The sequence below is a fragment of the Aphelocoma coerulescens genome, chromosome 4A, assembly GCF_041296385.1.
Source record: "Aphelocoma coerulescens isolate FSJ_1873_10779 chromosome 4A, UR_Acoe_1.0, whole genome shotgun sequence".
NCBI classification, from domain to species: domain Eukaryota; kingdom Metazoa; phylum Chordata; class Aves; order Passeriformes; family Corvidae; genus Aphelocoma; species Aphelocoma coerulescens.
This window is the reverse complement of record NC_091018.1, coordinates 9,765,384-9,790,613: the sequence shown is the minus strand read 5'-3', so window position 1 is coordinate 9,790,613 and position 25,230 is coordinate 9,765,384. Positions and strand designations below refer to the sequence as shown.

The following is a 25,230-nucleotide window of genomic DNA, read 5'->3' as shown; positions in this document are numbered from 1 at the left end:
GGTAAGGGTTGTATGTGATGTGAAATCACATCCTGTGCAAGCTCACTGAAAAGGTTTTTGGGTCATGTTCATTTTTTTAAATTGTAAATGCCATTTTATCAGTTCACACAACAAGTCGTGTTTACTGGGAAAGAAAGATCACGTGGAAGTGTTACCCAATACTTGGCTTCAATATAACACAAATGACTGATTAAATTTTCTCACTTTGACATAAAATGCATCATCTCGTATCATTCCTAGAGAATTCTAAAGGCTAGCAAAAGTTTGTGCTTTATACCCCTTTGTCTAGTTTTTTGCTCTGTTTTAAATGGTTCAGGCAACAGGTTTTCCAGTTTCTGCTCCACAGTAATAAAGGCAGTAGCCTAAGAATACAACTGTGCTCAAACTGGAAGAACTGCTCTGGCCCAGCACCTGAGCCAGCTCTGCCAAAGCTGCAGCCACACTTAATGGATTTCCAAAGGCTATCTGGACCGGTGACACTATAAAGACTGGAAATTGCTGCTCTTCCTAGCCTTTTTTTTTTTACCCTTCTCTCCTCACTCTGTTCTGCTGGAGTGGCTGGGATGGGTGGGGATCTCTGGAGAAATCTAATGCAACTCCCCTGCTAAAGCAGGGTCACCCAGAGCATGTTGCACAGGATCTCATCCAGACACCTTTTGAGTATCTCCAGAGACAGAGACTCCATAACTTCCCTGGACAGCTTGTTCCAGTGCTCCTCTGCCCTCAAAATTAAGAAATTTTTCCTCCTATTCAGATGGAACTCCTTGTGTATCAGTTTGTGCCTGTTGCCCTGTTCAGTCACTGTTCAGCACCACTTGTTCCCATCCTCTTGGTACCTGTTTTTGAGATATTTGTGGGCATTGCTAAAATCCCCTCTCAGTCTTGTCTTCTCTGGGCTCAACAGGCCCAACTCCCTCCACCTTTCCTCATAAGAGGTGTTTCCTCCAGTTGAAAAAAGTACAGGCACTAATAAAACACTAAATACAAAGTTCAGGATCTCTCTAAGCTTTCATTGGACTACTTACGATGTTAATGAAAGTGTCCCATGGCAGGTTTTGAACAAGATGGCCTTTAAGGTCCCTTCCAACCCAAAGCATTCTTTGATTCTGTGGTATGATAAAGAAGCTGATAGTGGCAATGGGACAAGAATTAATGTCACACACTTAGGAACTACTAGTAAGAATTTCTTCTGAAGATGGGAGCAACAAACAAGACTCAGGAGACTGTTTCAATGATGATTGCGATTAACCACACACTGCAACTACGTAGAAGGCAAATACAATTATTAGGAGCTGGCACAAGACTCTTAACTCGGAACACATTGATGGTAAGGAAGAAGCAATGATGAGTGTTGCACATCCACTTAAATGGAACCAGGAACAGGTGCAGCAGAACTCTCTGAGGGAGGGAGGGACCAAGGCGCTACTCGCTGCTCAGGGGGCTGCCAGACCTGGCACCTCTGTCCCACTGACGGGGCGCTGGGGGTCACCTACATCCCCGATCCCGGGCACCGCCACAATGCCCCGACGAGGGAGGGCCGCGAGCCAGCACAGGAGCAGCCACGGCCCCGGGCCTAGCGGAGGAACACCCGGAGCCGCCCGCCGCCGCTACCCGGCCGCTTATCGCCGGTGACCCCGCGGCCGCCCCTCCCACCGCTTCCCCGGGCCTCAGCCTCGCCCCTACTCCCGACCGCAGCTGCTCCGCGGCCGCCGCCTTCCTGTCCCGGTATCCTTGTCCCTACGTCGCTGTCCCCGCCCCCGCCCCGGCCGTTGGAGGTTTGAACGGCGCGCGCGCACCCGCCCCGCCCCCGCGCGCGCGCCATGGGGGCGGCGTCCCTGCTCAGCCATGACAGCGGGAGCCCGCGGCCGCCGCCACCGGCAGTGCCCCGGGCCGCGGCTCTCGCCCGGGAGGGGCGGCCAGGACGCTGTCATGCAGGACCCTACCCCGGAGCTCGCCGAAGAGAGCCGGGCGGCGGCCTCTGCAGAGGGCGGCGGGGCCTCCTGTCTGCAGAGGGTGTTTGAGGAGGTGCAGGGCTCCTCGCAACTGAGCGCAGCGCCCGCGGAGCCACCGGCCGTGACGGTGGTGGCGGTGGAGCGGTACCTGGCGCAGGCGCCGCCCGCCGCCCCCCACCAGTATTGGTACGACGTGACGCTCGCAGACGGCGCGCGCCGGCACCGCTGCCACCTCGCGCCGCGCCTCAACGGGCTCGTGCAGCGCGCGCGTCTGCGGGCGGGCACGCGCCTCCGCCTCACGCGCTGCTCGTACCGCTACGACGAGAAGCGCCTGAACCGCGGCTTCCTCTGCCTGGAGGGGCTGGAGCGGGCGGGGGGCACCGCCACCGCCGCCGCGGGTACCCTGCCCGACGGGCACCGCCCGCTCCAGCCCCTCCGCGGGGACAACAGGCACTACCTGCCGCTCTGGAACAACGAGGATCCCTATGGAGACGTATGGGTGCCGGACAGGCCCCCGGCGCAGGTGGATGTGGACGGTAAGCCCGGAGGCGGCGGCTACAGAGGTGCGGGAGGGACGACCTGAGGCGCCCTGGGGTACACGCAGAGAAGGGGTGCTGCCATTGTTTGCGTTGGGCGACGGAGCTGGGGAAGGGTCGGGAGCACAAGTCCTATGAGGGGCGGCTGAGGGAGTTGGGGGGGCTCAGCCTGGAGAAGAGGAGGCTCAGGGGGGACCTTTTCGTTCTCTACAATCACCTGACAGGAGGGTGTAGCCAGTTGGGGGTCGGGCTCTTCTCCCAGGCAACCAGCGGCAGTACAAGAGCACATAGTCTTAAGCGGAGGTTTAGCTTGTACATTAGGAAGAATTCCTTCACAGAAAGGGTGATTAGACATTGGAACGGGCTGCCCAGGGAGGTGATGCAGGTACCGTCCCTGGAGGTGGCACTTGGTGCCATGGCCTGGCGGGCAGGGTGGTGTTTGGTCATGGGTTGGACTCGATGATTTTTAGGGGTCTTTTCCAACCTAATTGATTCTGTGATTGCTTGTGCAGCAGGGCTGAGCTCCCTGGTGATTCTCCAGCTGGGTTTGGCCCCACTGGGAATGTGCCACCTGTGTTCACCTGCTCCTGTGGGAGAAACCTCTCCCCTGGGAGGATGGTGAGGCACTGGCACAGGTGTCTCAGAGTTGCCAGCTTGTGGATACTCCGTCTCTGGGAGTGTTTAAGGCCAGCTTGGATGGGGATCTGAGCAACCTGGTCTGGTGGAGCATGTCCCTCCCATGGCAGAGTGCTGGAACAAGATGACCCCTTTGAACCCAACCCCTTTCATGATTCTCTGTTGCTTTGAGAGAGTTTCTTAAACTCTGTGAAACATTGACTGAAAATAGTTGCTGTGGTGCTTGTGCCCTGTCTTCTGAGGTGTCAAAAACACTGGGTGCAATAGTAGTCTTGTGTCTGGTTTGTGGGGTGGGATGCTCACACCTAGAAGCTGCCACCCAAAATATGGTCAGTGTTGAGGTGCTCAGGCCATTCCACGAAGCCTGATGAGGAGAGAGGTGTAACAGGACTTTTGCATGAGTGTGATGCCCTGGTAGGCTGACACCTGTGTTTTTTTGTAATAGCTCTTCTGCTCATCTGACAACACTTCTGTGTAATTTAAAATGTGTCATCACTCTCAGTAAACAAAAACCCAAAGCAAAACTATGCTGTGTGCAGATAGTTCATAATAGAATTTATTGGTGAATGATATCAGCAAATGAGCTTTTTTAAATCTTAGAAACGTTAATAAAATACATGTGACATCCTGGCACTTTACTCCTGAAAACTTAAATGTTCAATCATGAATGCTCTTTTTCGGTCTTTTCTTTTCACCTCCCCTTAACCTTAGTCTCCAAACTGACTAATCTTGGTCATCTGGAAATGACATGGAGAAGCAGAGTGCATTTCCATCCACTTCTTGTGAGAATCCTGCACAAATCTAGACTAAGGTACTATGGAAAACCAGAGAAAAAAATGGATATGCCTTATCAGGTAAAGAGGGATGAATGCATAGGTTAACACTCAAAAAAATTGCTGTAGGATATTTGAAAATAATTTTTCCCATATAGTAAGCATATAAAGTTATTTCATAGCTATTTTATATGGAAAATGCTGCCTTTACAAAAATGCTGAGCACTCTAGAGTAGGAGATGCTGAATTTTGTGATCATATGTGTATAAACTTTAGTGGACGTGTTTCAGTTACTGTAGTTAAATTTGAGCTTTTTGTGAAGAAAGAGATACTTGGAGGTTTTAGTAGTTTAACAGCCTAAACTTTTCTAGTCTCTGTGCTTTGAAGGTTGGAGTTAGTATGTCCTGTCAAAAAAAAAACCAACAAAACAAAACCAATACATTTAAATGATTTCTAGCCCCTGATTTTCTCATCTGGTGTCTTTCAGATAGATTAATTTATTGTAAAATTCTTAATCATTTTTCTAATATATTTAACTTATGATATTTTTGTGTTGAACTCCTTGGAAAAGGAGACTGGAGGTGTGGTGGGTTATTTTAAAAATCTTTTTTTACTGCTTAGTGATCTACTCAGTTACAGATTCAGCATTTGCCCCGTTTAAAAGCTGGGGATTTTTTCAGCTCTAGTATTCAGTACAAGTTCTGGAATATCCTCTATATCCATTTGTAACAGAGAAATAGTTTATGAGTCAAGTATCTGGTGCATTATCCAAAATAAATACATACCAGAATTATAATAAATAAAATATGACTGTATATTGTCTCTTTTTTCTTCAGGCCTACTTTGAAGTTGCTGATGGTTCAGGCATGATGTCAATGGTTTTGTGGAATTCGTTGTGTCCTGAATGGTATCACAGTATGAAGGTTGGCACAGTGCTCCTCCTTGACAAGTATACCATCAAAACCAGTTACCCATTTAAAACACACCCCACCCCAGGAGATTCACAGATGAAGAGATTTGCTACAATTGGTTAAGTATTGCAGAATCCTATTTTGAATCAATGAAATACAGCTGTGCAAAGTAGTTCTCCATAGAAATAAAATAGAAAGTGATCCATTGCTGAGAGTAATTGATAAGGTATAAATCCTTAATTAGTACCTCTGAAAGGTGTCTGAGCATCCAGGTTCTTGGTGTTCCCTGTTTATATTTAAATCATGTTTACAAAGTTTACTGCCACAATTAGTTAAAACCTTTAATTAAAAAATAAAGAAATACAAAAAGTATCCCTGATATCAGGAACTGAGATTATAAAGATAGGCCTCTGGTACTGAATTTTAATCTGATTCTACTTCCTGCTTAATAATACACATATCACTTGTGCACTGCTCACACCTTTTCCATACTCATCTGACTTTAGATTTTAGTGTATATTGCCAAGGCCCAGAGTATCTGCACAGCTCCACAGAATAAAAAGTTGCATTGATTACTTCTGTGTGCTGAAAGAGCATCACCGTGGGAGTGTGTGTATGAAGAATATTCCTTGGCTATGAAAAAGCATTTTCTTACTTGCCAGTCATTTAGTGTGGCAGATACTCAAAGAAGCTATACTACAAAATACAAGTCCTGCAATATAACAGTAGTGGCCTTTTCAAACTGGATTTGATCAGCTTTGGGGTTTTTTTCTCTCCTACTTCACTCTACATGAACTCTTTCCCATTTTGTGCTTTTATACTCAGAACAAAATGACAGCCAGCACCCAGACAATTCAAGTAACTTCTTGAAACAATATGCATGTTGGTGAAGGATGATGTATGTATAACTTATTGACGATGACAGTTTCCTAATAGAGTTGCTGCAGTGCACAAAAATAAGCAATGTTTTCACTGCTAGAAGCAATATATTCCCTGACTGATATATATTTGCATTAAAACCAGATCTCAATGTCTGAAGTATTTGTGATGACTTGGCAGGAGATAGAAATGTTCAGCCGGGAATGGAAGTTTGTGAGAGAAGGTGATGACAATTACAAGCCAACCCTGTAAACAATTATAATTGCCACAAAACCTTTCTGTGCAAAGAAGACAGAATAAAATATGCCATCTGAGGTGACTTTCTCTATGGGCAAATATCTCTGCATTTTCATGGCCTTATTCACTCTACACTTCTGATTTCTTGCAAGCATTATTGGGGTAGAAATGGTAACAAAGAGATCAAAATGAGCAATTCAGCCACTGGGCTGTAAAGGGTATTAGATGTGTAATGGAAGAGCTAGAAGTCACTCCACAGGGAAGTGCCGTGGTGTATTTTCAGACCACAGGTAAACTGCAGAGACTGTAAATCTTTGTTTCATACAAAACTATGTACAGAATCTCAGTTCTTTGCACAAAGCCAAGAATTTTGTCTTAATATGAATATACATAATCCCATGATGCATGAATGGATGATATGACCATATGTCCTATAAGAAGTGAGTCTCAAGAGAACAGAATATCCAGTAAAAATTTTAGAGCATTTGTAACATGGATTTTGTGCAACTTTCTTTGCATGAGGGTTTGTTGTTTTTTTTTTGTTCAGATGAAGTGAAATTTATTACCTCACTGAGTGTCTCTGTATATGCCCAATGTTGGACAATTTCAGGTTTCAATTACACTGAATCGCTTAAGTAATAATTACTTTTTTCTTCATTTATATCCAATTTGTAATTCCATCAGATCCCAACTTGGCAGTGTGTCCTTAGAACCATTCACCTGCAAATATTGTACAATATATCTGCAGAGTTATCTAGGCCCCAGTATTAAAGGTTTTCCAAATTGAGAGTCCTGCAAGGTACTGTGCTTCAGGCTCATCCCTAGACTTCTGTGGAGTAGCTCTGCATCGCTGGCCCTTGTTTGCAGCTGCAGCATTGTGGGATGTGCTGAGAGGTGCCATTGCAAGACCTAAAACCTTTGGAACTTAGTACCAATGCCTTGAATTCCACTGCCAGGCAGTGTGCACATTTTAATTTCACACATCACTGAATTTGCATGGCACTGATGACAGCCTGGACTGACCTTAGCTCCTGACTCATCCTATGGTATAATCCTGATTTGAGTATATGACTTTCATCTAATCTCAAAATAATGAAACAATTTATAGGTAGTTCTGATGCATGGGAAAATTTTGTTTCAGGAATTTTCTCAGTGATACTGTCCTAGAAGACCATATGCAAAACCACAATTGTCCTCCAAATTAATTTCTAGAAAGCAGAAGCCTAGAGAATATTCCTAAGTAGAGGGTCTGACTTGAATTATAACACCTTTCTAATGTTGCACTGCCAGGGTGAGGCGCCAGATGTAATTACATAAACAGTTGTATACATTATTTATATCTATGCAATTACTTTTCTAGGTGCATTATTTGAATAATCCCTTACTCAAACCCAAGAAACTTCCATCAGAATCTGTCTTTTATATACCAGCAAGTTTTGTCCTGTTACGAGACCATAGAGTACTGCCTTGTGTATTCTAGAAGCTGAAGCCATTCTTCCTGTATTTTTTAATCTGGTTGAAGAACGCCTTGCTTGCCCCAGTGCTCCGCCATGTTTATAATTTAGTATCTAAACAACCTGATTAATAAATTAAAATTTTCAGGTGCTATAGAATAGGCATGAGAAGACCTTTTGTTTTCCTCCATGGCCATGGTGTATTTCTATCCTATTAATAATTACCTGGACTGGCATCAAATACAGAAATTCTCATGTGCTAGTTCTGTTTTACTTCATTGTCTGCACATCAGTTTCAGACCTTAATGACATTTGACAATAAAGCTAGTAAAAAGTACTTTGTATCTAATCAGTATGGTTGGATTAGTTTCTGTTAAAATACTGTCTGTATTGGACTAGTTGGCTCATGTAGGCAGTTGGAAAGTTTAACATTCCTTAGATGATAAAATTGCTTTGTTGAATGCTGTACCTGAATTCCGTACTTTATTTTGATGAAAACCTGAAGTCAGAGAAATTGATTAATAATTTCACAAAGTTGGAATATTTAAAACTTTACCCTGGTTTCTTTATGGGTTGTTGTTATTTTTGTTACATTTTTACGATAACAACGATGATGATGATGATAATTTGTATTCATGCCTTAAATGTTATGACTTTTTTTTTGTCAGAAATTAGCCTTAATGTTCGAGATCCTCCTACTGAAATAAGTATTATTCCAGAAGAAATGGTTAAGCCAGAGTGGGGATTGCCTGAAGTTAAATATCGGTTTATCACAAGGTAAAATAGAATTTTGTTGGTTATCAAGCTGGAACTTAAATCACACTACCTTACAGTGAATGTTAATTGGAAATGCTTTTTACAAAGTTTCTGAGAAAGCTTACCCAGCTTTCTTCTATTTTGGTTTTAGGTCAGAACTGGATGACTTACCAAACAATCATTCCTGTGATGTTATTGGTCTTGTGACGTTTGTAGGAAGGGCTGAGCGAGCCAGAAAAAGAGGTTTTTCTATAAATATGACTTTCAGAAATTATCAAATAGTTTCTAAATTTCTGAGTAAATGCTTATACATATTTCTTAATATTTGTTTATATAGAACACAGTGAAGACTTCTGGCTCTATCGTTGGGCACATGCCATTGATGGGACCTCAGACCAACCATTCATACTGGAATTGTTTGCAACTTCTCAGCCAGATGTGTTCGAGCATATTCATCCAAGTATTCATCTCTCTATAATACTTACTAATAATTATTTATAATGTTTTTCTAGTTAGTTGCGAATTTCTAATTCTGAGATTAGTTGCCACTGAATAAAAAAATGCCAAAAATGCCACGATTTATCTCCTCAAGCAGAAGATAGTTGATCAGAAGTTAAAATTTAAAAAGTAAAAAACACTTTAAATATTTGAAACCCTTACAAATTGCAGTCTGTCAATTAGTTTAAACAATTAGATGGACAGCTGGGCCTGGAGCTCCTCTGATTTCATTCATTTCAGACAAAAAGTTAAGCAGCACATGGGGCAACATCACTTGCATCAGAGGCAATTAAAGGCAGTAGCTGGTCAAATCTCTTGCTCCTCTTGACCTGCAAATACCTGGTTTTTTATAGACAGGAGTAATTTAAGAGGATTGAATTAAGAGAGAGGTGAAAGTGGAAAAGCTTAATTTCTTTGAACCAGTATTATTTGCCCAAACAGCAGTCATTACCCAGCTGTGTTAGTTATCACACATGAGCTAAGACTAATAAATTTCAAACTAGGGAATCCTTAATGAAGGATTTTAAAAGAGCTTTAAATATTTCTTCTTGCCTTCTTTCTCTTTTCCTCCAAGCATTCATCCTTCTTTTAACACTGGTGGGTGTCAATGTGCATTTTTTATATCATATGATGCAGCACCAGCTGCACAGCCCTACTAAGAATATGGCTGCATTCATCTTGAGTGTTCTGGGGAAGTGGGGAAGAACGACATTCCAATGTTTAACTGAGATATTAACAAAAGAGTGAGTTTGAACTCTGTTTAAAAATTTTGCAGTGGCATGCCATAATTTCTCATGATTTTATACTTTCTATCCTTAAGAAGTATCTCATGTTTTAGTTCTAATACCTATGCTGAAATTAAATTGAAGATTTAATTATATCTCCATGCAATTTATAATGGAGAGTCAAAACATGCTGAAACATTTGTAGGATCAAGAACTAAATTGTCTTGTTTAGAGCACTTAATAAAATTAATCCAGTATGTGTCAGTCTTGCCATTCTAAAATTAATGAACTATCAGGAAAAAAAAAATGAAGATTTTTTTTTCTCCAGTGACATACTTGGTGTGTACACAGATGAGAGTGATCCAGGACCTCACTGAGAATCCTTCCAGGACAGTTTACCTTACGACTTCAAATGAAAGTCAAATATTCATTACAGGTAACTTAAACTAGTTCTAGTTTTATGTAGTTCTCATGTTATTTCTTTGGAAAGGGTATTTTCATTTTACAGCAAAATAATCAGTGCAGACCATGAGGTAATAATGAAACACCACTGCAAAAAAAACCAGGCAAATGGCATTCTTGTGAGGCATTGAAATGGGTTTATCTAATGAAAAGCATTACTAGGTTAAGACATATGTTTACTAATTCTGTCAGACTTTTAATCTTTTGATAGGGTAGCAATGGCAATTACCACTTACTTAAAACGTTAAAAAACACTTGCAGCTTTCCTTTTCTAGGAGCTTTTTCGTTAGTTGTTTTATTTTTTTCTGTTATTTAACATTTGTCTTTCAGTGTCAAATGCAAGTGTAGCCAAGGAATTCAAGGTACTCATTTTGTAAAACACTCTTGACAAAAGACATCTTTTGTACTCTCTAGTCAAGATTTTCTTAGTTTATTTTTTCTATGTAGTGTTCAGGGAAGTTTCAAAATGAGAACAGTTTTCAGTAACCTGCTTTGGTTTGATACCTGATTATTTTTATTTTAAAAGGGTGGCACAAGGGCCAGCCATACACCAAGGATGCCAAAGTGAAAAACTTCATTCAGTGGACGAAATCGCAAAGTGAAGCTGATCAAATAAAGAAAACTGTTATTGGTGGCTATTACCCTTTTCCACGACCTCCTGATAGCTTTTTGAAATACTGTAAAAACAATGAAGGTATCATATATCAAATATCTGTAAGATTTGTGGCCTTTTTCAGTCAGTCTTACTCCAAGAAAAACTCTCTTTTATGACTAAATGTTTCACAGGCTAAATCCTCACCTTACAGAAAATATCATACCGTTAGCTGCAGGAGAATTGTAGAAGCTTACATGAGCTACAGATATACCCAGAAGTTTTACTCTGAATATTCTGCTAAATCAAAATTAAAAATAGTTACTCTGAGGGATACATTGAGCTGGAAATTTCACCAGAAACAGAAATCGTGGTGTCTGATAATGCATACTAATGGATGCTTATGAGCTAAAAGGTTTATTGTTTGAATTTTTTTCCATGTGATGTGGATAACAAAAAGGTTTAGAATTCTTTAAAACCTTAAGTTTAAATAAATGTAGTATTTAGTAAAATAAATCATTCTGTTAGTCTTGTGTTCAGAAATTTTGGTATTATATTTCTCTAAAACTTGATTCTGGAAATTTCTTTTTTTGCAGTTGAATCAATTTTGAAACCCATAGGTGAAATAGGGAAAGAGATTGAAGACCTGCACTACAGAGAACACAAGCGAATTGCTGTTCAGGGAATAATTAGTGCCATAAGATACATAAGCTGTAGAGATGCAGCTGAAGAAGCCCCAGGAGGGGAACTTGTCCAGGTACAGCGTGTGAGAGATAACACCATAGCACTTAAGCAGCTATGATTGTAATTAGAATGGAGAATTATGCATTTGAGTTCAGAACCTAATTACATTGTCTCTTAATTTGATTTTTGAGAGCAAAATTTTGAAAAGCAGTGATTCAATGCTTTTCTGAAAGTATTTTGGCAGTCCTCTGTAAAACTTGTGACTGTTTAAAAGTTGCTAGTTTGACTGATCACCTGATGTAAATTGGAGTGTGGGAGAGGGAACTTCTGCAACAGGCTCACTTGTCACTTTCTAAACAGAATTTACCTTATTAATATGATTAGAAGATAATTTCTGCTAGATATAAGGTGACTGTCAGAAATTTTCAGGTTTTTGAGTTGGAAGCAATAGCTTTAAGTGCATTGAAAGTTTTAAACAATTAACTATTGTTGCAGCAAGATACTTCTCAGTCTCTTGGAAGTTCTTCTGTGTCCAAAGAAGACTGTGTTGACAAGGGAAAAAATGAAGAAGTTAAATCTTTTCTGGGGCCACCCTGCACTCCTGGGGAACATCAGCACCAAGCTCTGCTGTCAAAGGGGAGTTCAGTCAAGAGGAAGACACCACGCAGATTCAGTAGAGATGCAGATCAGTAAGCTTTCTTCATAAATATGTGGTGGATCTTCCAAAAAGTGTTTACAGAAATTAGGCCAGAACCCAGACTGTAGAAAATACATAAGAAAGCTTTAAAAACATATACAGTTTATTCTTTAAAATGTAGTTATGTACTTTTCCTAGCATCAGGTGCTGACAATTACACTGCTCATGCTAATGAAGGATTAATTAAAGCAGGTTTGCAGTGCTCTCTTCTGATTAATATTTATACTACTTTGTTACTAAGCTCACAGATTTGAAATAAAAGTAGTTAATACTCTAACCAAATGTAATTTAGTGACATAGCTGTGGAACAAACAATGGTTACAGTGGTGTGAGGAAATCGGGTATCTTGACTGAAAATGCAGAATCAGATATACCTGTTCCTTAATTTCAAACACACCTTATTTTTGATTTCTGAGTAATGGGGTGTACTGCATGTAGCTGTAACTTGCTGTCAGAAAGGAAAGTGGATGGTGGTCATCCTAACCTAAGGGCTCAAAATAACTTGTAATTTGTCTCATACAACTATATTAGATTCAGGAGTAAAGTAACTGCTTGCATAAGATTGCCCTTTGTTGCAACACTTCTGTAAAATCTAGTACACCCATACTTACTATTGAGAGCCTGGTGTATACATTGACAGGTGGAATGTTTCAAAAGTCAGGCCAGTCACATCTGGTTTTTTTGCAGTGGATTCCTCATGCTATAAAGGGGATATTTTTCTTCTTGACTTTTCACATCCATAAGTCATAATGTGTGAAGAGGGTGGATATTTAGAATATTTTGAGGGAAAATTAAATAAAATATAATGAGGATTGAATAAAAATTTAGTATTAAGACAACCTTGGTGAATAGAAGTTGTCTTGGCAGTGTTACAGCAAACTTAGCGGTTTCTATTCCATATGAAAACTTCCAGCATTTGAGTGTCTTAGTTTAGTTGTGCCTGAAAGAAAAACATCAAAGTTCCTTGCTTTGTGAATTTCCATTTAAATAGATACTTAAAAATAATGGTGACTTTCCTACTTTAAGGGGAGGTACATCTGTTAGTCCTGTATCATCCTACCCCTATTTTACGCGGACTGTAAGAAGAAAACTTGGGTAAGTCCTGTGAAATTAATTGTGTTGAATAATTTCAATAATGAAACAAAAATATTTCAAGTAAAAATATTGCAGATCGGGAATCTGTATGGAAGTGAAATTAAAGAACAGATGAGGGTAGAGTTTAATATTTTCTATTCACTCATCTACACTGACTCTAAATATATCTGAAACATAATTTTGAGTGTGCTATTAAACATCTTCTATTGCCACTACTAATGCTAAGGGAATATATAGTAACAGAGATTCATCATGGTAATTACGGATTTTCTGGTGGTGGCTGAGCTGTACATTTTTCTTGATGCTACAAAGGTGTAAGTATAGTTGTCACTGGAAAGCCACACCTCTGGCTCCTTTCACTCCCCAGCACTCAGTTGTTTTATAACTCAGTTTGGATCCAGAGAAGGTGTGGGTTTTTTGAAGTCCAGGTTGGAATTTCAAATCCAGAGCTCTGTCAAGTCTGGAACCTACTGAAATAACTAAAAGAGTGAAATTATTAAGGAAATTGAATGTGTGCTTTTATTTGTTAGTCTGGGGCTACAAGCTACTTTACTTTGTGCATTTTGTTTAAGGGCCATAAATTCTTGTCACTTGTTCCAGACAGAACATGAGCAACTTGAATGTTTGAACTCCTTGGTGTCAGTAATTTAGGATGTTTGTGTATTTTGGCAGTGATCTGGATTTGTGTCGTAACGACATATACAGCTCAGTTGCCTTTTTGGTTTACTTTTTTTTTTAGGCATCTCTTTCTTTTCTCCCCTAAAGCTGAGAAGCATGGTGCTAGGAATAGGGCAACAGTGGTAATGAGAGAGTTGATCAAAGTTGTTGACCATTCTGCCAGTATTGCTCCCCTACAAGCATGCCTATTTTCTTGAAACACATTTACTGGAAGCTAATTTGCAACAGCTTTTTCTGTGGGATAAATGAGGCTCTTTTGAACCCATGTGTCCGTTGTTTCCCGGTCCTTTTGGTAGAAACTGCGTTTTCTAGGAGAAATGGTTACCTGACTTTGCAGCTGGTTCGTTAAAAGCATCACCTGGCTTTAACGTTGCAGTTCTGCAGGTGGTGCAGGAGTTTGCAGGGACTGTGGTACAAATCTATAGGAAAATCAGGTTTTCCTTGACTGTAAGGAATCCTGTTTTCTTTTGCTTGCTGAGAAATGTTCCCCTTTTTCCAGGGTGGGGGGGAGGGTGGGAAGAATGTCTTGTCCCCATTTCTTCTAGGTGAAGCCAGAAGTTAAGGCATGTTTACTTTGTTCTCTGCTTTTCTCAATCTGCTACTCTCCTCACTACCTGTGTGTCTACTCTATGCCATTAGTGCTAGAACCCCAGCTAAAGGAGGAGAAAGTCTGTGTTGGATTATGGAAAGCTGTTTCACTCTGTATAATTAAAAGGTAACTCGTATATTTCTGTAACTAACTATAGAATTGTGCTGAATTCTCCAAATTGCCAAAGAAAAATAGAAAGTTAGCTGACATACCTTAAAATTGCATTGTTTTCTGTTCCTTAGATGTAGCAGAAGGTCAGCTCTCACTGAAATACTTTAATATGTTGATTAAATAACAGCAGTAGTTTTAACAAACTTCACATATTTCAGGGAATATTATGAATTGGAAGGGGCCCACAATGATCATTGAGTTCAAGAGTAGAGATAAGTTTTGAAGTACATATTCTAACTTAAACTATTCTGCATCAAGTTTTTTGTATGTTATTTTCAGCGCGTGGTTGCATTTTTGGGGTTTTTAAGCAGTAATAGCTTATTTTGAGGCTTTTTATTGACAGCCACAGTTCCTGCATTTCTGAGGTAACCTACCTGATCATTAAGGGTTTTAGAAAGAACAAGGAAGCTGGGTAATTTAGTATTATTGTTGATATTTATATCCTTGATAGTAAAGATCTTCCACATAATGGTACATTTAAGCACATAATGTACTCCAAAGTAATTTAATTTATAGAGAATGAAGTGATTGTGAATGGAGAAAGATCAGGAATTTCAGAAAGGGTTATTTTTATGTGGAAGTGGAAAAAAGCACAGTAGTTTTCTTGGAATTTTAATCTTTGTAAATTTAGCACGTTACCATGGAATTGCTGCTGCATTATGTGCTCCCACTCCATACTGCTTGAAAGTAACTTGTATGCATGCTTCTATCCTTGCAGTTTCACTTCTGTATTTTTTGTCATGTAGACCCTTTTATCCTTTTTCCTTCCCATGGATGTGACAGCTAGGGGGTGGGCACTCTACAGTATAGGGAAATTCAGCTTGAGGTTTGTATGACCAAAAGTTTCACGGAATGTGATGTTTCCGTCACAGCCCTTTTTGACATAAATCGGAATTTGCCAGGGAGAAATCAGTAGATACCAAAAATCAGTTTGTGTAGTCCTGTCAAATTATCATAAAAGGCTATTTGGTCTCTCTGTTACTTGCTGTGGTAGATGTGTTTACCATAATGGTATCAGAACAGTTAGTTTCAAACCAGTCTATAAAATAAGTTTTACCAGTTCTATCAGTGAGTGGGATGTTCTGTTGTGTTGTTTTGAGGCACTGTACTTCCTTGCATTGTTTAGGCATAGCTGCGAGTTTTAACTATTTTATTTCTTAATTTCATTTATCACATTTAGTCCCGGTGCTTAGGAAATAGGTGTGAAGCATGGGACATGCTTATTTTCCCAATAGTTTCTGAAAATACTGATCTGCTATAAGTTTTGATTGATGTTATTTTTGATGACAGTACCTTAAAGTAAAATGACTGAGAAGTTGAATATCAGTGTATCTGAAAATAGTGAATAAAGGCTTTTTTTGCAAGTGGGCATCTGTGAAAAGAGGGGTGTGCAGGATGCAGGCTGGGAACAGCAAATCTGGCAGGGCACAAGTTCTCCTAAAGCTGTCATGGGTAAAATAGGCTGTGGGTGTTTGGTGTACAACAGCAGGAGCATATTGCAGTAAATGGAAGGATTTGGGTGGCCTCAGGTGCATTTCAGACATAGTGGCTGGCAAAGAAGCACATGGACCGTGTGTATAGACAAGTAGTTTCCCTTACAGGCCTAGCTTGAGTTAGGCTGTTCATACATCCAGCACAAAGCAGGCCTGTAGGAATAATGTATTGGGCAGGTAGAAATTATCCCAGCAACAGATCTGTGAAAAAAGTGGGGAAAAATTGTGACAATTTTTTTTCATATTTTCCTGAGACTCTACTTGCTTTAAATTAGAGCCTATTCACTTCCAAAACTGGACAATTTTAAAAGAAAAAGAAACACGATATCCACTTTCCATGCTATCCACTTGTCAGCAGTATGACTTGGTTTATTCCTCGGCTTTAATGAGAAGTTGGCATGTATCTGACTTGACACGGTGGTCTCTGAGCAAGCCTTTATTAACGCTGTGCTGGGGTTTCATTTTATGTTTGACAGGTCCAAATCTCAAAAGTGAAAAATAATTTTGTGGGCAGTAATTGCACAGGTCTACTGCTTAAGTGAAGATTCTTTTGTGCCTAGATTTGGACATCACAAGGAGGTCACTTCAGTGATGATATATCCACGATGGGAGTGCATTTCATAAAGTATACTTTCATACTCAAAACCCACAGTGTATTTCCTTTTATCTTTTCACTAGATACTATTTTAGATATTTTCCATTTGTTACAAAATGTTGACATTAAATTTTCAAGATACACCCTAGTATGAAATAGAAAAAATTTTTACAAAACCTGCGAATCCTTATGAAATACAGTATGGTCCACTAAACAGCATGTTCATCTATGATTCCTTTTTTACTGTCCGTATCTTGTAATTATTATTAACTACTTTGATAGTCTGGAATTTTAATGGTACCTTAACAAAGTCTTACCTGTTGCAGTTTTTTGTGATGCAAGATAATCAAGATAGGCCTTTCCCTAAGTTTTTTCAGACATCATGGTGAGTTTTATTCTAATAAGAGAAATGGATCAAAGAAGGAAGGAATAAATGGGCCTAAGAGCTTATTTTACCATGTTTGCTTGAAGATTGCCTCTTGTGTTTTTCTCCTGCATAATATCCCAGGTTATTTGTTAGAGATTGATAAAGAATAGTTTCTTACCATTAATTCAAAACTTTATGGTTAAAAAAAGAAAGTCGAACAAATACCTAGTTTGCTTCATTGAACTGATCATTACAACAGGACAGTATGTCCACAGGAAAATACAGATTTGGCATTTCTGTCATTTTGGATTCCAGAGTGGTGACATGGCTCCATTCATGCTGTGCTTTTGAGTGCTGAAGGAGATGATAGGACAGTGCAGCCGCATGTTGAGCACCAGGTTTTTGAGGTCGAGTCACCTGTTGATCACCTGTGATGTTTGGCCGTGTCACGCGTGGTGTTTCTGCCAGGTGCCGGTAGAGGGCAGCAGACACCGGGCTGTGAGTGTAAAATCCTTCCCCATCAGTTTCCCAAAGCCAGGAATCCAGCAGGACTTGTCCTAAACTCTGCTAAGCTAATTTACGGAGCACAGTAGGTTTCATTGTGAAGCTGCTGTATACAGCTCTCAAGGAATCAGCTCATTCACTCGAGCTTGTATCATTTATCACTAGAAATCTGTCTTTTGCTGCATAGAGTTTTATTAGGTTTAAAATAAATAGATATATATATAGATATATATGTATGTATACACACTATAACGTTGTTTTTATAGCTTGGGTGAATATCAGCATGGACATTCTGTGCAAGATAAAAGTGGACAGGCTGTGTCAGACAGTTTGCGGTACTGCACAGGTATGTTGCAAATAGTTGTTATATTAACCTTAGGAGGTTTAAGACTACTTCTTTTCTTCAGGTCCAAACCAGGCAACAAAGATCTCCTTATAACCTTTGTTAAGACAGTTTCTCTGTACATCTGGCTGCATCAGCCTCTGGGGAACCACTGTAGCAATGTATCATCAATGTCATTCTACTCAATGTTCTCTGCTGTGTTCTAAGGGATGGCTGAAAGGACAGTGTTGGATTGTTTCCCATTATGGGCAGTAAATTCTCAGTGTATCTTTATACAAGTTTTAAGTTAGTTTAGTACCTCAGAAGCACTTTATGGCATAAGACCTCACATTTTCTCTTGGCCCTTTTAATTTCTGCCATGTCTTCATAATTGAAATGTTCTAATGAAATGTAGTTCTTATTTAACAGAGGAGTGATACAATTATATAATCACATAAGCAGCTAAATGTTTTCTGTGCTTATAATAGACCAAGAAGGAGTGAGTGATATACCTGAAACTGAAGAGACTGGAAGAACTTGTGATTCCTGGCAGAGCGACCTGTGGGCACAAGTAAAAGACAAGTTAATGAATTATTTTCATCACAGCAAAATTTTCCCAGAAAGTATCCCATGTAAATTTGATTATGTGCACAAAGACTTACTTATGCAACAGTACAACCTTCATGCAGCAGTGCACCAGCCAACAGAAGCCAGGACAGATAAAAACATCAATGAGTTTAAAAGTGCTAATGGCCTTGGGTATTACGAAGTGACAGTTCTGGGTAAGTAGTTTGCCTTGTAAAAAGGGTTAAGCAAGAGCAGTGTAAGTTCATCAGAAACTGAATTAATTTCTCTAAAGGAATCAGTTGATTCTGAGTATTCTCTTGAAGTTTGAAAAATTACTGACATTTTAGATTTAGAGTCCTCATTTAGGGTAATTTTTTTACTAGAAAGCTGTAATTCCCGTTAAACATACCTTTCAATGAAATACCTGAATATCTTGTTTCTAGTATCACTTTTTGTATAATTTTAGTTTTTTGTATAAACCTAGGAATGTCATTTGAAGAATGTGCGTAGTCCTTAAACTGTTGATTATTTCAGTTAGAAGTAAGTCCTGTTCGCTATTTCAACCTGACATAATCAGGCAAATTATTCAATTGCACTTGTCAGCTTGCTTTTTGCTGGAGAGGTGTTTATCAGAAACAAGTTAGTGTTCTTAAAAGGAAAAAGACAACTATAAATGCTTCTTCTCAGCATTATTCTCATTGAGTTGGTTTTTTTGTACTGTTGTTCCTAAAGTACATTCCTTCCATGGCAGAAAATGAAGGGCTGTATTTTAGCCATAGTCATTAACTGCTCCATGCTGCTTCTGGTTAACATGAAGTGTCAGTTGGTTGATTTTTATTTATTAAAATATAAACATGCAAGTTCATGTGTATCTGTTTGCTAGCTTTATTGAGGGTTATTAATCTGTTTGATTTTGTTTTCCCATTAAAAGGAGACAGAAACTGCCTTGCTTAACAATGCTCATGTTAAGTTCCCATAATTTAAAAGTTTCTATTATTTGCTTAGGGACATTTGCAGAGAAGGTGTTTGAATATTTGAAGTCATTAGAATCCTGGGACTGACAATACTATATTGAAGATGAAAGTAGCACTGCATTGTACACTGCATAGTTTCACTGGTTGTGAAGTTAATTTCTCTGCCTTTGCAGATAAAGTTAAAATGAGGATGAAATGGCTTCCAAAGTTTAATGTTTTCTGAACTATCAACATTGTTAGCCTTAAACCATAGTATTTCATAACATCATATCATTTTGAATGTGCTTGTGTATAATCATATATAAAACCATATTTTTAGACATTAGTTATTAACTAATGGATGAAGAACATATAAATAAAAATCAGTGCAATTGTTTAAAGAGAAGTGGTGCACAAAGTTGCTGATGGGCTAATATGAAGTTTTCTGCTAACATAAAATATTTTTCTTCAACAGGTATAAACCATGACATAGCAATAGATGTTGCTTTTCTTCCACTGTTTTGCCCTGACAATCCCCACTTATTTCAACTAGAAGACATTCAGAATGATACATTATTGTCTTGTATGAATTGTATCTCTGCACGCCAGCAGAAGGCCACTAGCAGTGGGAGGCTTCATGACATGTTTCCTCTTTCAGGTGAGACTGCCTTTCACTGACAATAATCATTTATCATTTTTTGTTTTATCTTTCAGTGCAAGAGTTAATCCTCTGTAGAAATCTCTGGTGTAGGTCAGACATTGTTCACCTCTTCAGTGAAAGATACGTAAATTCTATTTCACCAGCTGTAGTAAATTGCTATAATACTGAACTATCAAAGCAGTTTTTGCTGGAGCTGTTCTCATCCTCTGAAGACAGTATTTTAATATCCAAACCTCAAACTAATATCTGATTCTGATGCTGTCATTTCTGTGATGTGATGGAATTTACTAATAAAATTTTTCGCTGAAAGAAGGTTGAACATATACACACTACTGTACGGAAAACATTATCAATTCTGTACGCCTTTTTATTGTATACAGAGTATACAGCAAACACCTTTTTAAAACCACCTTTCCTTAACTTATAGATGAAATTGTAAAAGCAGCGAAGGAACTCGATGGCAAACATGTTATCTGCATCTTGGACATCTGTCACTTGGGTGATGATAAGGTGGAAGTCTTTCTGAGCAAAATCTACAAGACAGTGGAACCGGGTGTACTGGATCCAGTGTAATTTAAAACTTACTTTTCAAATATATATTGTTCAAAAGGAGGGAAATAAAATTGCTGTAACTTGAATACACCCTCTACACATTGCACTTTTCTAGAACTAGCAGAAACAATATAAAATCATGATTCTTAGGGCAGTTGTAATGGTCATTCATGTAACTGGGAAGGACAATTGTTGCCTTTATTTTTCAGTCTTGAAACAGATTAGACAATGTCTTGGTCACTGATGTTCAAGAAGGATGAATAGGCAGTACAGTGAACTGGTCATTTGGCAGGATACTGAGGAGTAAAAGTGATTGTCAGCTGTGCACAAACATACACAGGAAGTGTATGTATCTGGGTGAGAACTGAGAAGAGAGGCAAGCTTTCCTAATATTTAAGGCAGTGTTTGCAAAAGAATTAACTGGCTGTGATAAAAATTTAGCCTGGAAATTAGAATAACTTTGAGGATGAGAATTTTTATGTTCTGTAATGATCTTTTTTAGTGAAAGCTACCAGAGGCAGCCTAACTGCTCTTTAGGCTTGAAGCTTACTGTGAAAGGGATTAAATACCATGATGCCTTTAGTACCATGATCCAGGAAACCACTTTCAGTTCTTTTCACCTGAGCAAGGTCAGGTGCTATGTCTTTATATGTCTGCTTTTGTACACAGAGTGTTAGGTAGTGAGTATAGCATCCAAAAGTTTTTAACATAGTTTATTCATTAATAAGAGTAATGAAATATTTTTAAAAGAAAATTTTTTATTGGAACTTGCTTCTAGCTTTGCAAGAGAAAAACTGTCTTTAAGAAGCGCTAATTACGGCAGGATACACGGTTTGCCACATCATTTTTAGGTGTATTCTGAGTATATGAAGGAGTTTAGCAACTATGAGAAGCTGCTACTTCCATAAGAGCAAAAGACTGGAAAATTCTGCCAACTTTTTGCCTGTACTAAGGAGCAACTGGCTCCTGCTTGTTCAGAATCAAGTAGCACATTTTTCTCCTATGTTAAACAGCCTCAAATCACATAAAGAGCTGGATTGTTATTAAATTATTTTCAAGCAGAAGCTTATTGCAATTTGGCTACTTGTCTATTTGAAATGCTGCTCCCAATTCAATTCTTGGAGAAGAAAGAATTACGGAGACTTGCCAGGTAAATTGTACCAAAATTGACCAAAGCCCACAGAGTTAATTTATAGGAACAGATAGATTCTTAGGCACATTTTAGCAGCCTGTTGGTAATTGGAGATTACCTCTTTCAACTAGTAGCTCACTTGTCTGCCCTGGGGACAGTGGACTTAGTCCTCAAGTACTTAAGTCTGTTCCCTGTCTTCAGTTAATGGTAATTTGCCAGAGAAATATAACTGATTTTGTTACATACAAGTTCACAGGCAACTTCAGCTAAAAAGTAATGAAATTAATTAAATTATTGTGTCTTTCTAGTGTAGTTTACAGTTTAAAAATATATTGAGTAGTTTAACTTAAATTGCGCAGAGAATGAAAGTCAATTAAATGTGACTGTGTTGTATCTGTCTATTTTATATGAATCAGAAGTATTAGTTCTGGAGCAATGTTTGTCAACTCATGCCTTTCAGAGTACCCGCAGAAGGCAAAATGAAAAGATACCAACCCAGGAAGAGTAGGGTGTTGCTTGCAGTGTTATTTGTGTCATTGTGCTGCTTATGGGTATGTGAAGGTGAGAGGCCATTGCTCTGGAGTGAGAGTCACACAGCACTTCATGTTCCAAACTGAGCCATGCTGACTGTGTCAGCCAATGTTTTTTATTTACGTATACTTCAGATCGAAGTCTAATTTTAATGAAATTGTTCTTTCTTAAGGCAATTTTTAAAGGAATTATCTTTGTATAAAAGGACTGATGTGGCTGACATTGTCACAGAGCCACGTTGTTGAGATGGTCCAGCCACCTCCCTCCATCCCATGCCATAGAAATGCAGCCAAAGGCTGTTTGTGGCATTGCACTGCTTAGGACACTTTAAACATATAGCATTAATAATTTCATATGTTAGGACTTCCTAACTCTAAAAGAAATATTAGAATTGTGTGGAATATAGATAATGTCTAATGCCTTTAGATTAAAGGATATAATTTTATGTTACACAAGTGTTAGAAATTTTTCATGTCAGAAGTTGGGAAGGAGAGATATTTACTCTTGCTGAATGGGATGCCAGTGTTGGAAGCACAGGCTTTCTGTGTGCAGCTGGTGAATATCCAATGCCTGTAGTAGACTTGGAATTCTACTACTCTGGATCAATCTGTAGAGTCACTCACTATCCTGCTAAGTAACACTGAACTTAATATGTGCTGCAGTGTTACTGTGATTCTACTGCTCTGCTGTCTCCCTCCTCCCTGCCAATCCAGCACTGTCAGACTGGAAAGAAACCACTTGCTGTTTTACTTCATTTGGTGTTTATTAACACAAGTGTAAAACCAATGTATTTTTGATCTTGAGTCTGTCAAATCATGCTAGTTTTGCCATGTTAAGCTAAGATACAGTCATGACTCCTGCAAAATATCATAGGAATCACCTTTCTTGCTGCTGTGTATTGCTACTGCTGAGGGTAAAATACAATCAGAGCACATTCCTTAACTGTGGAAATTGTACCTGACCAAAGAACTGTACTTTAAAACCTTACATGTGCATGTTTCTTATGTTTTCAGCATTAATTTTAAAGAATGAATGTAGAGCATATGTAGTTACTGGTACTTTTGAGTGTATAAAAGTTGCTAAGTCATAGATCATAAATATAATATGAATTTTGAATTAATATGATGTAGAAGTTGTGTGACACTGAAAAGCAGAGAATATAAATAAATTAATTAATATATGTAAACATCTTGAATTGTTTCTTTCCATTTCTTTTCACTTCTTGAAAGTTGTTTCAATTTTCCAAGAATCTTCTCCACAGTCATGTTTACTCTTTTCAAGAAACTTTAAAGGAGAACTAGACCAAGCTTCCATCAACATCTGTACCACCAATTCCATCTTCTCTTTGCTTTCAACACCATTTTGAAATGAGTTTTGTAGAAAAACAGGAAAAACAGGGTCTGTTTATCCCTTCACACCCCTATACTTCAGGACCAGGGCTGAGCCCCAGGCTGGGCAGAGCAGGATAGGAGGCAGTTCCTTGGCTGCTTGTCAGCTAAATGGGCTGGGAATGCTACAGCTGTGTGTGCTCTGGACACGCTGGCATCATAACCCTTCCTGGGCTGTCTCTTTGAACCTGCAGGAAGGGAAAGAGCTTGGACAAGATCTGCTCTGCACTAATGACAAAGCTCTCAGCTGCTTCCCCACCCCAGCAGGGTGTTCTATTTCCTCAAGAGGAAGGAACTCTGTACAGCAGCTGAATCAGCTCCAGGGTCTGCAAACTACACCTCTTGTCACCCAAGGAGAGACATCTGATAAAGCCAGTGTTACTGACATCCACAAATCCTCATGGACTACCCAGCTGCTGTGTCTGTTCACAGCTCTGGAAGTTGTGTGAATAAAATGAACACTACAAAACTCGTGCATCAAGGGGCGTTGGCATTGCTATACTGCTTTGGCACTTGTATGAGCACAACAGCATCCTGAACCCTCTGGCAGTGAACTATTTAGGAGTGACTGAGCCACCCTGAGAGCACTCTGGGCAGGGGAAAGCTGGATGTTGGAAAGGGATTGAGGAGCAGGCAGCAGGGTTCTGCCTCCCTGCAGTCCTATCAGGCACTTGTACCATAGTAGGTAGAGAAATGAGGCCAAAGGAAGTCTGGCTTGGCAGGCAGTTAACAATAAAGGCTGGGGTTTTTTGTCTGGGCTGTAATCTGTGGCCATGATCTGGGTGAATACTGATGACTTTCATTTGCCCCGGTGCCTCTTCTCTGCCCTCCAGCCCTCACCCCACTGGGAATGGGGCCCTGAACCACAGCTTCCGACACGGCTGAGGGCTGGAAAGCAACGGGCTCAAATAGTCCTGATTGCCTGGGGCCAAAACACACTAGAAAAGGGTATGACTACACTACAGGCTAAAGGAAGAGGAACTGCAGGCTCAAGGGAAAGGTCAGAATGCGCTGCTGTGAAGGTTGGTGCAGTCTGTTTTATTTTAGTCTTTTCAAAGAAGATTAGCTCTAGTCCGAGCAAATTAACAAGCAAATACATTTAGACCAAGAGGCTGGAGAACAATCAGATAAAGTGGATGTCTTCAGGTGGGCAGGGCCTTATTAATCCTGCAGCACGTAATAATCTAAACACTGATTTGACCTGGAATGTGGGCAGTTTTCTTTGAGGTGTGTAGAAAACAAAAGTCTAAAATCTGAAGGACAAATATCACATTGTCTTCAGAAAGGAAGCATCCAAGAAATTACTGGTCCATTTGTACAACTTTTTTCCCCTAAAGTAACTCTGGAACAATTTTTTTTTTAATCCCTTCTTTGCATTTTTACCATCATCAAGAACAGTTTGGGCCAAACTAGTCTAGTTTCCCTTTTTGATAGGCCTGTGAGCAACAGCCTCCTAATCATCTTGAGGAAATACAAGTTAAGCACAGAGACAGATATGCAGCTATGAAAAAATAAAAAAGCAACCAAAAAAACCTCCCAAAACTCCTTGACCACCCAGCAGGACAGCAAATGCTGCTGCTTTGCAGGAATCTGTCAGGGTAGCAGCTTTATTCAGCATTTGAAACCATTTGATCATCTGGAAGATGACCCTCTGTGGATTATACCCAAGGAAGAATGGTTAGAAGGATGTTCAGGGACACTATTAAGATTATAAAAAATTGCAGCAGTTTTCCAAATGGCACAGCAACACAAGCAACAATAAAATCGTCAAAAGCATTCCCCTTAGGCAGGAGAAAAGGATTTTGCAGTGAAGAGGGGCTGACAGAGCAGCAGTGTTACT

General features: G+C 39.6%; 1 protein-coding gene across 1 annotated transcript; it reads left to right on the top strand.

The window, feature by feature from the left end:
• Window positions 1–1,845: 1,845 nt before the first annotated feature.
• On the top strand, window positions 1,846–23,874 carry RADX (RPA1 related single stranded DNA binding protein, X-linked). The gene is made up of 15 exons (XM_069015250.1): window positions 1,846–2,488; window positions 3,836–3,978; window positions 4,734–4,926; window positions 8,047–8,155; window positions 8,286–8,377; window positions 8,472–8,594; window positions 9,686–9,793; window positions 10,346–10,513; window positions 11,008–11,168; window positions 11,591–11,784; window positions 12,819–12,887; window positions 17,551–17,630; window positions 18,095–18,388; window positions 19,602–19,784; window positions 20,215–23,874. Exons 1-15 carry the CDS (start codon window positions 1,846–1,848, stop codon window positions 20,358–20,360), a joined length of 2,706 nt encoding a protein of 901 aa, XP_068871351.1. The 3' UTR covers window positions 20,361–23,874.
• The last annotated feature ends 1,356 nt before the right edge of the window (window positions 23,875–25,230 follow it).

Coding starts and splice junctions, on each gene's coding strand:
- RADX (XM_069015250.1), top strand. CDS start 1,846: ATGACAGCGGGAGCCCGCGGCCGCCGCCACCGGCAGTGCCCCGGGCCG. Junction 12,888..17,550: donor ACTGTAAGAAGAAAACTTGG/GTAAGTCCTGTG, acceptor TTGTTTTTATAG/CTTGGGTGAATATCAGCATG. Junction 18,389..19,601: donor TTACGAAGTGACAGTTCTGG/GTAAGTAGTTTG, acceptor TTTCTTCAACAG/GTATAAACCATGACATAGCA.